Source organism: Condylura cristata, unplaced genomic scaffold (genome assembly GCF_000260355.1).
Source record: "Condylura cristata isolate star-nosed mole 26May11 unplaced genomic scaffold, ConCri1.0 scaffold00010, whole genome shotgun sequence".
In the NCBI taxonomy this organism is placed as follows: Eukaryota; Metazoa; Chordata; class Mammalia; order Eulipotyphla; family Talpidae; genus Condylura; species Condylura cristata.
The window spans coordinates 42,089,793-42,103,821 of NW_004567111.1; the positions used below are offsets into that span (position 1 = coordinate 42,089,793).

Below are 14,029 nucleotides of genomic sequence, written 5' to 3' on the forward strand. Positions count from 1 at the left end.
GAGGTGACCACATGGCGTGGCAGACCTCTCCTGAGCCCGCCCGCTGCTCCCCTCAGCAGTGTACTTCGTCAATCTGCCTGTTCTGTTCCCCACTCTGTCTCTGGTGAAGCCCCTCATCGCCCCTGAGCCTCTGGCCTGTACCCCAGTTCTGTATGCACAGATAAATAAATCTTAAAAAAAAAAAATGAACACACTCTTTGCTACATATTAGAATAGATTCCAGGAGGCCATGTGGAAGCTTTTGTGGTGTACCAGGGTACGAAGGAAAGGGAGAGAGCAAGAGAATGTGAGGATACTGGATTTTTCTTCCATTATGATTTGTTTGTGGTTTTGGTAAAAACTGGAGAGAATTATGCCCAGCCCTGGAGCACTAGGAAAGCTCCCTCTTCGAACTGTAGAACTTATGTAAGTTGGAGAGGTCTGTCAGAGGCAGTACCACTATTTATGGAAATCATCTCCTGCCATTATTGATATGATGGAGTTAGAAGTGCTTTGAGGCTATTTCCATAGGACTTGTCTGGAACAAGATCTCATAAAATGTGGCACCATGTGGGCTAGAGGGGAAGCTTGACGAAATGACAGCTGATCTAGGAGAGCTGTTTCTGCTGATGCTGGTGCATGACTGGTGATGACTGGTACTTACTGGGTGCCAGGCGCATTGTATATGCATTTTCTCATTAAATTCTTATATTAACCTAATGAAAGAGGGTAAATAAGTGATAAGTCATTTCATGAAAGATGTTTAATTAGTTATCTTCTAAAAGCGTTTAGTAAGTTTCAAAGCCAGTGTTGGGTTTGGGCAGAGTCTGTAGTGCTTTGACTCTACTGTATGGCACACTTGTTACTATATCTGCTGAGACCTAGCTATCACAGCTCAGCTCTGGAGCTGCCCTACACAGGAATCCAGTAAGATCCTGTGGTCCTAAAGGAATGATCTTCCACCTAGCTCCTGACCTATGGAAGTGCGCCCTGCCTTCCACCTGGCTAGAATGTTGAGTGTAGATGCAGACTTGACCTCACATCTAAGGCTGCAATGATGACTGACTCCTGAAGTACCGTGTTGAGATGGACTCCTTGGTACATCTTGGCTTAGTGTGAAGTTAACATTTGTTCTCAGAGATGTGGCAAGAGTAAAAAAAAGAAAGGTGTTTCTCCTTCTTTTATTAAGGCTCAGGCTACTGGGGAAAGCTAGATAGAGAACTTCAGTTCTCTAGAGTTGGCTCTTCAGAACCAGGCTTCTAAAGTGATCCTAGTAATCGCTGCCTTGGAAGGACAAAAAGGAAAAGAGGCTAGACTGGTGGACTTTAAAATGAGTCTCAGTATGAGTGGCTGGAATATCAATGTCACCATTTTTTGAGTGCATATCTGTGCCAGACACTATTCTAAACATTTTATTTTAAGAAGATAATAGCTCACTTAATACAATGCTGATAATCCCTACTTTAGAGATGAAGAAGTGAGGCCCAAGAGATTAAAAAAAACTTGTTCAAGGCCCTCCCTGGTGGCGCAGCAGGTTAAAGCACAGCACTAAGAAGCTAAAGCCACTTCCGCATGAGTTCGATTCCCTTCTGCCCCAGAGGTGACCACATGGCGCAGCAGACCTCTCCTGGCCCGCCCACTGCACCCCTCAGCAGTGTACTTCGTCGATCTGCCTGTTCTGTTCTCCACTCTGTCTCTGGTGAAGCCTCTTGCCGCCCCTGAGCCTCTGGCCTGTACCCCAGTTCTGTGTGCACAAATAAATAAATCTTTAAAAAAAAAAAAAAAAAAAACTTGTTCAAAATCAGACAGCTAGTAAGAAGGGACAAAAGAATTTGACAGTCTTACCCATAACTATTACCCTCTCAAACTTTATCAAACCCAGAAATCAATGCTTATGATGAGACTACAGAAAAAGTTGAAATATATTTTAAAGGAGAATTATTATGTAAGTAGTACCCTCCCTTGGACAGAAAGACCTCCAAATTATTAAACTTAGATAAACTCTGGTTTTCATTTCTCTGCGCATTATTTTGAAAAATGTTTGAAGACATTCACATCCCATGTAGACAGCCTCCACCTTTTAAGCAACAAATCCCCACCTTGATCATACTCAGTGTGATATAGGAAACATAGGAAGCTTCTCGAGTATGTGACTCAGAGAAGTGATGTGAGAGGGAAAACTGGCCTCTGGCACAGATGTGCACCCAATACTTACCCCTTTCCTACAGAATATGTTTTGCAAGTACAGCCTCATCAGTGGCAGGGCAAGAAGACATGGGAGGAATTCTGCCTTCTAGGAGAATTCTCCTTAGACTGTGCTTGATGCGGTAGCAGGAGATAGGACAGGAAGGATGCCAGAGGGGCTTGGAGTTTAATTGGAAAACTACATCAAGCTGCTCATGCTTTAGGACGAACGGGGCACAGTGAGGCAGGTGAACCAAGTGAGCGAGTAGAGAAGGGCAGAGCAGAGGAGCTGGTGCCAGGGCTGAACTGGGTGCCAGCCATAAGAGAAGAGAGGGGTTTTCTATTTGAAGTCCATAAAACAAAAACTCACCAACTTGCATTGGTTAATACAAGGGAAAGAGAGATGCTAGGATGATTCTGATGCATTAGGTCTAAGTTTCGAGAGTATTGAAGATGTCGTTAACAATAAAGAACAAAGGTTATCAGGGACACTGCACTAAGAGAAATGTTTACTCCAAAAGGTCTTCCGCAGTCAGTCCACCTAAAGTAGGTTCCCCTCTTTCATCCTTGAGTTTTCCCCCTCTAACTGCCCCTGTTGTTTCTTACATAATGAATCACCGTTCATGGTGGTTTTATTTGCCTGTGTCCTTGTTCATGGCCAGTGTGTCAGCCCTGATGAAAGGTCAGTTGTGTGAAGATAGGTCATGAATGTCCTGTGTCCCTGCCCACTAGAAGAAGGTTTAGTCAAATGTATCATTTTGCCAAATTGTTTTGCTGAAATCGTCAAGTTTACTTTAGCTCTTTGGTGTGAGAAATAGAGATGTATGTATGCATAAAATATGCAGAAAATGGGAAATAAAACATTTGGTTGCTACTTTAATAATTAAGCTAAATTTTGTCACCCAGTAATAAATTCAGCTACATCAACGAACTATGCATCAATTAGGCAATCATGCAGCCAGAACATTTACAATTTGATTGCCCGGGACTGTTAAAATCAGTGAAGAGAGCAGTTTAATCATTATAATGTAGATATATACTCAGAATCAGTGAAACATGTTCCTAAAAGGTGGCTGTAATCGTGTTTTGCTTTTCTTCTACAGCCAGCCCCTTAAGCGTATCAGTCTGATCTGGTTAGTGTTTGTTTCTCATAGCTTCAATCTTCCTTCTTTTTAAAAATTCAGACTCTTAACTGGCATTCCCAAAAAGAGGACTAGTGCAAAAAACATTGGAATATGGATGAGAAACACACATTTATCCTGACCTCAGTCATCACCAGAATTATCCTTTTGAGAGGGTTGAGAAGGCACACTTACTAATTTGGGGGGAGGGGGTGTACTATCAGGTATCCTGTAAATCTACCCCTCCTCCGCCAGTGCCTGGCATTCTACGGGAGATTTTCATCTTTGATTCCTTTCATATAGACTTTTATGACATGAATTTGCATGGATCTTCTACTCCGTACTGTAGGACAAGAGCAACTCTTGACATGTAGTTAGGATGGAGTACATGAAAAAGGTGAAGAAAGTTGAGAATTTGAATATCATTCTCCTCACATAGGAGCTTGCTCATTCTGCTGTAATGAAAGTGTTGTAAGCTTGGCTTGAAGCAGTCATTTTATTCGTATATTTATATAAGTGTGTGCTCTCAGAAGGCAGGAAATCCTGGGACAGGATGGTTGGGATCAGCTGTAGCTGCAATACTGGTATGTGGGGCAGAAAAAAAGGTGTGATAACTGTATGGGGAAAGAACATCAGGAGCCCCTCAAGGGAAGTATAAGAACAACTTTTAAATGTCATTTATTAATTATGCATTTTTTAAAGATTTATTTATTTATGCTTACAGAACTGGGGTACAGGCCAGAGGTGTGGTAGGTGAGAGGATTCACCAGAGACAGAGTGGGGAGCAGAACAAGCAGATGTACTGAGGCACAGGCACACTGCTGAGGGGAGCAGCAGGCGGGTTAGGACAGGTCTGCCAGGCCATGTGGGTCAGTGCCCTGGCTGGGGATTGAACTCTGAGAGCTTTGTAGCATGGAGCTTTAACCCATTGCACCATCAGGGAGAGCCCTTACTTATATTTTTAATGGAGGTACTATTGGGGAACTCTCACCGAGGGGTTCAGTGCACCCATTGAAGTGCACCCTTTACCAGCTCACCCAAATTCCACTTCCACAGACCACTGAGATTCTTCCCTCTTTGTTCTCTCCCTTACCAGGTTGGTGTTTCAGTTCTATGGACAACTATCAAGTGTTAGTTCTTCAACTTGCCTTTATCTGACTATTAATTTACTTATTTTATATCCACATTTTAGTGACACCATCTAGTATTTCTCTTTCTCTTTCTGACTTATTTCATTTAGCATTGTCTTTTCAAGCTCCATCCTTGTTGGAGCAGATGGCATGAGTTTATCTTTTCGGATAGCTGAGTAGTATTCCACTGTGTCTATATCGCACATTTTCTTGATCTGTTTATCTGGTGGACTGATTTATAACTTGAAGATTAAGGAAAGAAAGATGAATGATGTCTTAGAGATATAATTCAAACAGCACAAATGTCAGTCTTTTTAATATACATTCTGTAGTTTCAAGTATATTCCCAACTTACTCTTCTTAGTTTCAGAACATTCAACACTCCATAAAGAAACCTTTTACCCATTCATGGCCATTCCCATTCCCCTTCCTCCTAATCTCTGACAACCACAAATCTGATTTCTAGCTCTATGAATCTGTCTATACTATCCCATATAAAAGGAATCATACGATATGTGACCTTTTACACTTGGTTTCTTTCACTTAGCATATTGTTTTCATGATTCATCTTTTTTGTAGCTCATATAAATCATTTAGGCCTTGTTTTAGCTGAATAAATGGATGTAGTGCTTAATGACTCTCACATAAGAGCATATCATACACCCAACACAAGTCTAAGTAAGTGTTTTCTTGCACTAACTCTGGCATCAACTTTGAAAAATGTCATTAGCATTGATTCTTTTTTTCTTAATCCCTATGAAATCGATTGTCATTATGCCACTCACAAATAAAGAACTGAGGTGCAGAGACAGGTAGGAGGTGAGAAGATGGTATCTACACCTGGCCTTCTCCCAAGACTGCACCATTGACTACCTTGCTGATGTGTCTTTTCACCTGTGGCCCACATGGAAGATGGATAAAGTGCCAGAGCCATTTAGGCCAAAGTGCATTCAGATGGGCTGGGGATGAGATGACTAAATTAGATACTTGAACCACTTCCACTGGCTGAGTTCTCCAGAACATTTTTCTGGCTTATATAGGCATAGCTTGTTTATTCCCAGTTGTTTTCTTCCTTTTTTAAGCACTGGTTTAATGGCATCTGCATTGTTGTGTGATACCCAGAGCATTTATAGAAATCAGCAGCCATTTCCAAATTCAGAGTACTTTTCATTTACTAACCAATGTGTCTTTAATAGCTGGCCAACTGACGTTGTTTTCAAAGAGTAGTACTACTTAGTGCCAGTTATGCCCCATAGTAATGGACAAAAATAGTTTATTTCTTGGTAATTCAAGATCACTTTCTCAGAAGGGGGTCTATATAGCTTCTTTGACTTAGTACTTCAAACAGATGAGTTAATTTTCAGCCTGGAAAGTGGCCAAATCTCTAACTTGACATGTTCACTGAATAATAAACTTAATGTGAGAGAATGATGCCAGGCACAAGAGGATTTGCTAAAAGGGCATTTGAACTCTACAAATGATACAAAATATTTCCCCTCTTAAGAAACTTTAATAAATTATTAAATCAAAAACTGTGAAAGAGCTTGTGCTTGATTCAGCTTCTAATATACATATCAGTGAATACATTATCTGACAGTATGACAGCAGTAGGCTAAACATTAGATCCATGTGAGATATTTCCAGTGGCTGAGTTCCCTCCTCCCTGCCCCCCCCCACCTGCCCCAGGTGAAAAAGCCTGCAAACCTCGAGAGCCTCTGAGTTCTGTACTGCTGAACCCACTCTTATTCAGAAGCTGAGACTCACTGCTTGACAGATGTCCAGTGTCCCTGTCCTCACTAGGTTTGGATCAAACCTGAACTTGATTTTTTTCTCTGACATTCAGGACACCAGACAGATGCCTCAGTAGCATTTCAGTGCTCTTGTTCTGCTTGCATAGGTCAAATGCATCCTCCTGGCACTCTATGTAACTGTTTAAAATCTTTCAAGGTACCGCCAAAGAACTATAGGGTGTAGGTTCTATGTTAAGAAATTAACACATTGTGCATTTTTCCTTTCTTTAGAAACAAAACAAATCTCAATTAAAAAAAAAACTTTCGGCCCTCCCTGGTGGCGCAGTGGGTTAAAGCACTGCACTGAGAAGCTAAAGCCACTTCTGCATGAGTTCGATTCCCGCCTGCCCCGGAGGTGACCATATGGCGTGGCAGACCTCTCCTGACCCACCCGCTGCTCCCCTCAGCAGTGTACTTCGTCGATCTGCCTGTTCTGCTCCCCACTCTGTCTCTGGTGAAGCCTCTCACCGCCCCGAGCCTCTGGCCTGTACCCCAGTTCTGTATGCATAAATAAATAAATCTTTAAAAAAAAAACTTTCAGGAAAAAAGTTTTCAGAAGACAAAAAAGCTGCAATCTCTTACTCTGGTTGAGTGGAACTCTGAACATAGAGTCACATTAATAATGTTACCACCTTTATGCAGACTCTATCTAAAGTAGAAATGTATAAAAGGCCCTCCTTGGTGGTGCAGTGGATTAAAGCACAACACTATGAAACTATCCATAACCACTGCAGGATGAGTTCGTCCCTGGTCAGGGAGGTGACCCACATGGCTCAGCAGACCTCTCCTGACTTGCCCACTCTATACGTTAACAGGTATTTCAGTTGATCTGCTTGTTCTGCTCCCTACTCTGTTTCTAGTGAATCCAATTCTTGTGTGCATAAATAAATAAATCTTTTAAAAATAATAAAAATAGAAATGTATGACTTAAGCTTTGAAAATGAAAACATTCACTTTTCACTAAAATGCTAAAATACTTCTTCCACCTTTCATTTTCCGTAGTAAGTGTCTACATTCCTGCTTATTTTTCTTCTGAATAAGCAGGAACCTCAGCACATTCAGGTTAAATTAATTTAGAAGATTAGCCCTGGCAGCTGTATTTAGGGATGTTTCTAAAATTTATCCTTTAACAAGAAATAGATGGTAGGGCCGTTGCTTTTAAGAGATTACAAATGTGTTTATACCACAGTGAGTTTAGGGGAATTTGGAAGGAGAGTTTGGGCCACAGCAACTTGAAGCAAAGGCCAGCGTGTGCCAGTCACAGAGACACTGCCGCAGAGCATCGGGGAAGTAGGCATAAATAAGCTTTCCTGTTGGCTACTTTGAATAGTAAATTGAAATGATCAGCAAGTATCATTTGCCTTTGCAATAAACTAGTTTCTTTTTCAGACTCCTTTCAGTTCACAGAGACCTCAACTTTTTAGAAAAAAAAAAAACTTGCATGAATTTCAAAGAAATTCTGTCTCCATAGTCAAGGTTCTTATGCTGAAGGTGAAATGAATGCGTTTTAGGGAGCTCTGAATAAGCTTTCTGGTTACTGGTGCCTGTGAATAATTATATTCTCACCTTTCCTGGGCCATTCATACTCTTTTTGTAAAAAGCTCATGCTCTGTTAGTCACCAAACGAATATTTATCATGTACATACAGGTGACACCCCAACATAAGTCATGTGTGTGTGTGTGAGTGCACACGTGTCAGCTTTTCACGAGTAACATGCTCTTGTCTTTTGTGGAGTCCCTCACATAGACTGGAGGGACAGATTTCTATGTGGTGATTGACGGTCTGGTCCCAGAGGACGACCTTTCAAGGTCATTTACTGAAAGTCAGGTCAAGTCCTAAAGCAGATGACAGCGTTGGGATTTGGTTGGCAAGCTGCAAGTGGCGTGCAGGGGTCCATCCATTTTTCATAAGTTATAATTAACACACTGTCTGCCTCCCACAGGTTCAACCTTTGGGAATGAAGACCAGCCATCTCTGAAGGCAGCTCTGCCTTCCAAAGATGCACCCAAGGGTTCCAACCGGGTGGCCCCGACAGCATCCTCCAGCACAACAGCACCCCGCAGGAGTTTGCTTCCAGCTCCCAAGTCTGTGTCCACACCTGCTGGTAAGACTTCCTGCCTGGGAGCAGCTTCAAAATTCAGTGTCTTCTTTACATTCAAGTATCTTTTGAAAGCCCCTGAGTACCTCATTTTTTTTAGATAGGCTAGAAAATGAGCTTCAATTAGCATTTAAAATTAATAAAATCACTATTGTCAAGTCATATTTATACAGTCCCATGTTTAAATTCTCACAACTGCCTCTTACTCCCTTTACTTGAATTACCAGCTTCAATTGCAAAAACAAAACAAAACAAAACAAAAAATCAAGCTATTCTAGGCAGATTGGCATTTGACTCAAGAGAAGAGTGTGCCGAGGAATTCATTGGAAGGACCTTCAGAACAAGCTCCAGGCTGCATCTCCAGGAATGAGTCCCAGGACCCCACAGGAAACTTCTGCAACAATCAGGAGTCTGTTCCTGGTGCTAGCTCTGGGCTCACACCACGAAAGCTGGGGTCTCCGGATCAGCAGCTGCTGCAGTAGGGCTAACTCCAGAGCCCACCGTGACACCTAAATCCAGGCCAGGAAAACAGATGCTCCGAACCTGCACACCCATGAAGCTAGTGATGGTGGCAGGGAACTCAGCTGAGCTCATGCAGCCCGCTGTGGGCCTGTGCTGCTTTCTTCTCCCACATCTCCTAAAATGGCATCTGTTTGTCTGCAGGAATGTCCATGCATGTGGTTCTTAGCTTTCTAGCCCCTGTACTATAAGCAGGTATACTAGGAGGAAGGGAGAATGGATGTTAAACTAGAGTTCAACAGTATCTGCTGTGGCTGGCTCACCCACATTCACTCTTCCATACATTTCATCTATGCATATAGAACCATAAGCCAGTGTACATACACATGCACACATTAGGGGCTTGTATGAGTTACTAGGAATGTGTCTGCATGAGACACGCTGCCATGTGACTTCCCTTAATCAGAGGATCATAGAAATACCTTCCAGTCAGTGACGTGAACACAAGTGCCTGGTATGGAAATAACAGGAGTTACTCACTGCGCCCACTGATGGACAGTCCCTTTGGAACTATTGATAGTATTTGCACTACAAACAATTCTGTGATCGGTGGTCTTGAATGGGTCACCTTCTTCTTATGGGGTTGACCCCCAATAGGGATTGCTGTGGGTGACATATAATAGCACTGGGTTACTTTTTACCAAGATCATATGCTTCACATTTTCACCTATCTCCCTACTGGGAGTAGGTATTCTTTCTTTTTAAAATTTTTGTCCATTTGATGAGAGTAAAATGCTATCTCCAAATTATTTTTATTTGCATGTCCCTAGTCACTAGGCTGACTGGTGCCCTTTGCTCTATGATGCAAGTGCTTCCTGTTAGCCCCTTTCATTAAGGCCTAAATTACTGGTTTAGTTTTGTTCTTCCTTAGTGGAAGGAAGGAAAACTCCTGGGGACAGTGACTGTGCCAGTTTGTTTAACAGTCTCCCTGTTGTCCCGCCCCAGGAACGGGCTCACAGTGGGTGCCTAGCATCTGCTTGTTAGTGAGTGGACAAATGAATGAATCAGATCATGTGGCATTTTAAATATCTGGTTAAACATTATTAGTAAGTTAGCCTTGGTTTAAATAGAAAATGTTTAGACCTTGGAAAATACAGTTACTGAATCAACCCTATAGATCAGTGTTTCTCAAATTTTAGTGCATGGCAACCACCTATAGGGCTTATTAAAACACAGATTATGGGGGCTCAACCTCAGAGTATCTCATTCACTAGGTCTGTGAGACCTGAGAATATGCATTTCTAAGTGCTGCTGCTGCTGCTGCTGCCTCTCTGCAGGAAACACATTTTGTGAACTGTGATATAAAAGTGGGCTTGGAATTTGAACAGACAATTCTGAGGAAAAGAAATTAAAGTGGTACTTAGCCAGATAAAAATATAGCCAATTTCATTCATAATAAATAAAATGTAAAAATTTGAAAACAGGGTCAAGGCATTTTCATCATTCCTGGTGGGAATATAAAGTAATACAACACCTGTGAAGTTGCATTTGGCAATAGCTAATAAATTGCAAATCTAAAAATTCTTGCCAAAGGCAGACTCACAAAAATACAAGGGACAGGTTTTTCAGTACAGCACTCTTGAAATAGAAAAATACTGAAAGTAACTGAGATGTCTCTCATGGGAGACGGACTGAATGAACCACAATGAACCAACAGGAGGAGGCAGGAGAGTGGGGAGGTCTCTCTTCCTGCTGGAAAGTGATTTCCAGAAGACATCATTAAGTGATAAGGACAAGATGAAGAAAAGCATATATAGTAGGCTACCTTTTATGTAAACATTCTGGAAATTATTTGTCTAGTGAAACATATCTGCTTATATAAAAAAATGATAAAAATGCATGGTGATGAATGGATACAATACTGTTGTGAAAGACTGATACAAATATCAAAACAGAACAGCTATATCTGAAACTTATTAACCAGTGTTACATCTATGAAAACTTACTGTCAAAACGAAAAAAGAAATATGTTTTAAATTTTTAAAAACGTTACTTCAGGAAAAGAAGTCATAGAATGAAGGGACTAGCAATAAAAGCTAGACACTGACTCTATCTTGTTTTGAAGATTTGACTTTGAAGTCCCATAGTATTTTACACCATTGTAAGTTAATTAGTATTAAATTTTAAAAGGTGATATCTAAAAATTGTAAATCAACGTAATTGTGTGGCCTGTTGGTTCCATGAACACCCAGCACTATTCTAAGTGAATGTAAAACACAGTGATTTCATTGTAGCTTCCTGATCACATACCATTTGTTCAAACAAAGTTGTAAAAAGAAAAAAAAATCTTAAACTGGACTAGGGTATAAATGGGATATGAATATTATGGGATGAAGTCTGAACTCATCTGAAATTGTTCTGCCCAGTCATAAAGAGTGATTAAGCCTCAGGGCCCAGACTGTGGTCCCAGATGCATTTCCCGTTAAAAGGAGACATAAAAGGAGGAATAAATCAGTTGACAGTTAAAAGGAGAAATAATCAGTTGAGGGCAAGAAGCATAGATTCCATAACCTCTTGCTATACCAGAAAGCCAAGAAAAATCCAAATACCAAAGACTACTGAAGTTGCATCAAAAGAACTTAAGAGTCAAGTTGAGTATACTCTGACTGGTTTGGAAAAAAAAAAAAAAGAAAGAAAAATAAATTAGTTTGGATATTACTGATCATAACTGTTCAGTGGATCATCAAAATAGATATATCTTCATGAGAGTTATAATGATGCAAGAAATAAAAGCCGGTTTCTTTGGAGAGGATTGGGAAATATATTCAAAATGAAAGAATACATATTTTAGCTACTTCTCTTATTCTGTCTCTCAATATAACCAAATAGATGATAAGGGGAAACCAATTTTCATATACATCCTAGCTAATAAATAAGATAAAGTAGCACATCATCTTTTCATAGCTTCTAATGAGTCAGTGGATGAAGCCAATGATCATCAATTGAGGAGACAACTAGACATTATAAACTGGATTGAAGGAAATATATGTAACATTATCTGTGAATTAGTCTTGGGGGAAATGAATCTAGTGTAGTTTCTAGATTTTACTACTAATTTATTAGAAATACAGAGTACAGTAAAGCATATTAAATAACACCATGGGAATAGCGAACCCAGACTCTGGGAAACTGTATTGGAACAAACCTGATTTCCTCAGTAGTGCACAATAGCAGAAATCCCCAAGCCCCCAAATAGCAAACAAACAATAAACAAAAAGTGATTTGGCAGATGAAGAGGGAGCCTCTTAGTTATTTATAAAATTTTGACATATTGACCAGTTACAAAGTATGGAGATCTTATTTGAGATCCTAATTTGGAAACCAAAAAACATTTTAGAAGATAACTAGAGGAATGTGAATATTGGCTACTAGATGAGATTAGGAGTTAACATTTTGAATATTATGCTAATATTTGTGTCATATTTTTTATAGTCATAAAATTAGCATATATGAAATGGCCTGCTATCTGGGATTTGCTTCAGAACAACTTAGGATATGGTGAACAGATTCAGAGTCCTATGGAAGATAAAACATTGGCTAAAAATTATGGGTTAAGCATGAACTTAACTAGACTAGCCTCTCAATTTTAGTGTAGAGTGGAGGGAGCATAATGGACTATGTGGGTGGGCCGTGGGTAACTTGGGGTGCACTATGGTGGCAATATCTGGAGTAGAGAGGCCTATGCTTCCAAAATACCAACAATGATGTAAGCTGACCTTACCTCAAAAAAAGTGTAATATGATAACATATTAAAATTTATAGAGTGTGGCTATTTTAGTGGAGCTAGTCCAAGTTAAATTGGAATAAAGTATTTGTGGTGTGAGGAAGGAGGACTAAGCAGCAACTGTGTTTAAAACCCCCAAATTCCATTATTTTCCGAAGTATTTCAGTTCCATCGGGTATTTTTGAAAACTCATGTGATCTTGACAGCAAGAGTTCTCGCCCACATTGTATTTTGTGAAACACTAACATACAGGATTGAATTTGGTTTTCACAAAAATCCTGAATGGGATGCAGGGAAAGTATTATTTTATAGATGGGGAAAGAAAGACTCACAGGTGAAGTGGCTTGTTCAGGATCAGGAAGGGCATCAGGAAGTAACCATATCTTATGTTTGCAGAGCGTTTTCCATAATAATGTTATAATTACCCACAGGGAAGTCAGGATTCAACCTGTGAGTAGCATTGTATCAGTTACCACCAGATTTCATGGGGTGAACTAGGTAGCAGAATGGATGCCAGGATTTCTTTCTTGTCTCAGGTGGGACTTCCTCAAAATGGCCTCCTCCCACACCCACAGTGTTATTTGCTCCAGAGGCAAAAGTCTGTACTGACTTATTCCTCCTCATAATGAGTCATTCCTTTCCATGTTGAAAACTACATTCTTTCAGGCTCTCTATCCTACAGGTATCCAGTGGGATTTTCTGGACTTGCTCTTCTAGGTGAAATTATTTGGCTGATGACCATTGCTTCCTTTTGTCATCTGACCAGAGTACATTGTGTGACTTCTCTGCCTTTACCAATTCAATATCCTGGTCACAGAGGATCTTTGTGGAAGGACAGAATGTTCTGAGGAGAATAGGATGAGATTTCTGTCCCCAAATGAGTGCAAGAGTGATGACAAAGAAGGACAGATAAATGACGACTGAGACATTATTGATAAACAGTCTAAGGTAATATTTATTACACATAAACATTATATAACATGTATAATGCTAGGTGTGCATATAATATGTATACCTGACCTGTGTCCAGCCTGGTAAGAAGTGTGTGGAAAATTACTGATTAGACAATATATGGGGTAATAGTGCCCATCACGAATGGACTGAGGCCAAAGAGGGACAAGTTAGAGGGAAGGTGACAAAGTTTATTTTGGATGAGATCAGTATGAGGCGCTTGGGAAACACTCAGATAACAAGGTCTAATAGACATCTGGAAATTAGAAGCTAGAGCTCTCAGGAAAGTTTGGGGTTGGAGACTTTTATTTGGAAGGTACTCACTCCCAGTCACTGTCCTGGGAATGGCCACGATGCTGGCTTCTCAATACAGCTGGCAATTTACAGAGGCCTTACTGCACAGAGAGAGACAGCTGCCCCCAAAGTCACATCTCTCTTTCTCTAGCTACCTCTTCCCTTTAATATGATTTCCCCCAGTTTCCTCTCCCCTTTATCTCTGTTTGCTGCAGCCCCATCCTACCCCATCCCCTCT

The 14,029-nt window shown here is 40.6% G+C and overlaps 1 protein-coding gene across 2 annotated transcripts in view; it reads left to right on the forward strand.

Annotated features, from left to right (window-relative positions):
• The window catches only part of MTUS2 (microtubule associated tumor suppressor candidate 2), a 417,304-nt gene that overhangs the window by 271,632 nt on the left and 131,643 nt on the right, over positions 1 to 14,029 (forward strand). For both annotated transcript variants that reach the window (XM_004680175.2, XM_012723287.1), the window contains exon 5: positions 8,148 to 8,309. In XM_004680175.2, the coding sequence (XP_004680232.1) occupies positions 8,148 to 8,309 (162 nt within the window). The remainder of the gene's footprint in view (positions 1 to 8,147; positions 8,310 to 14,029) is intronic.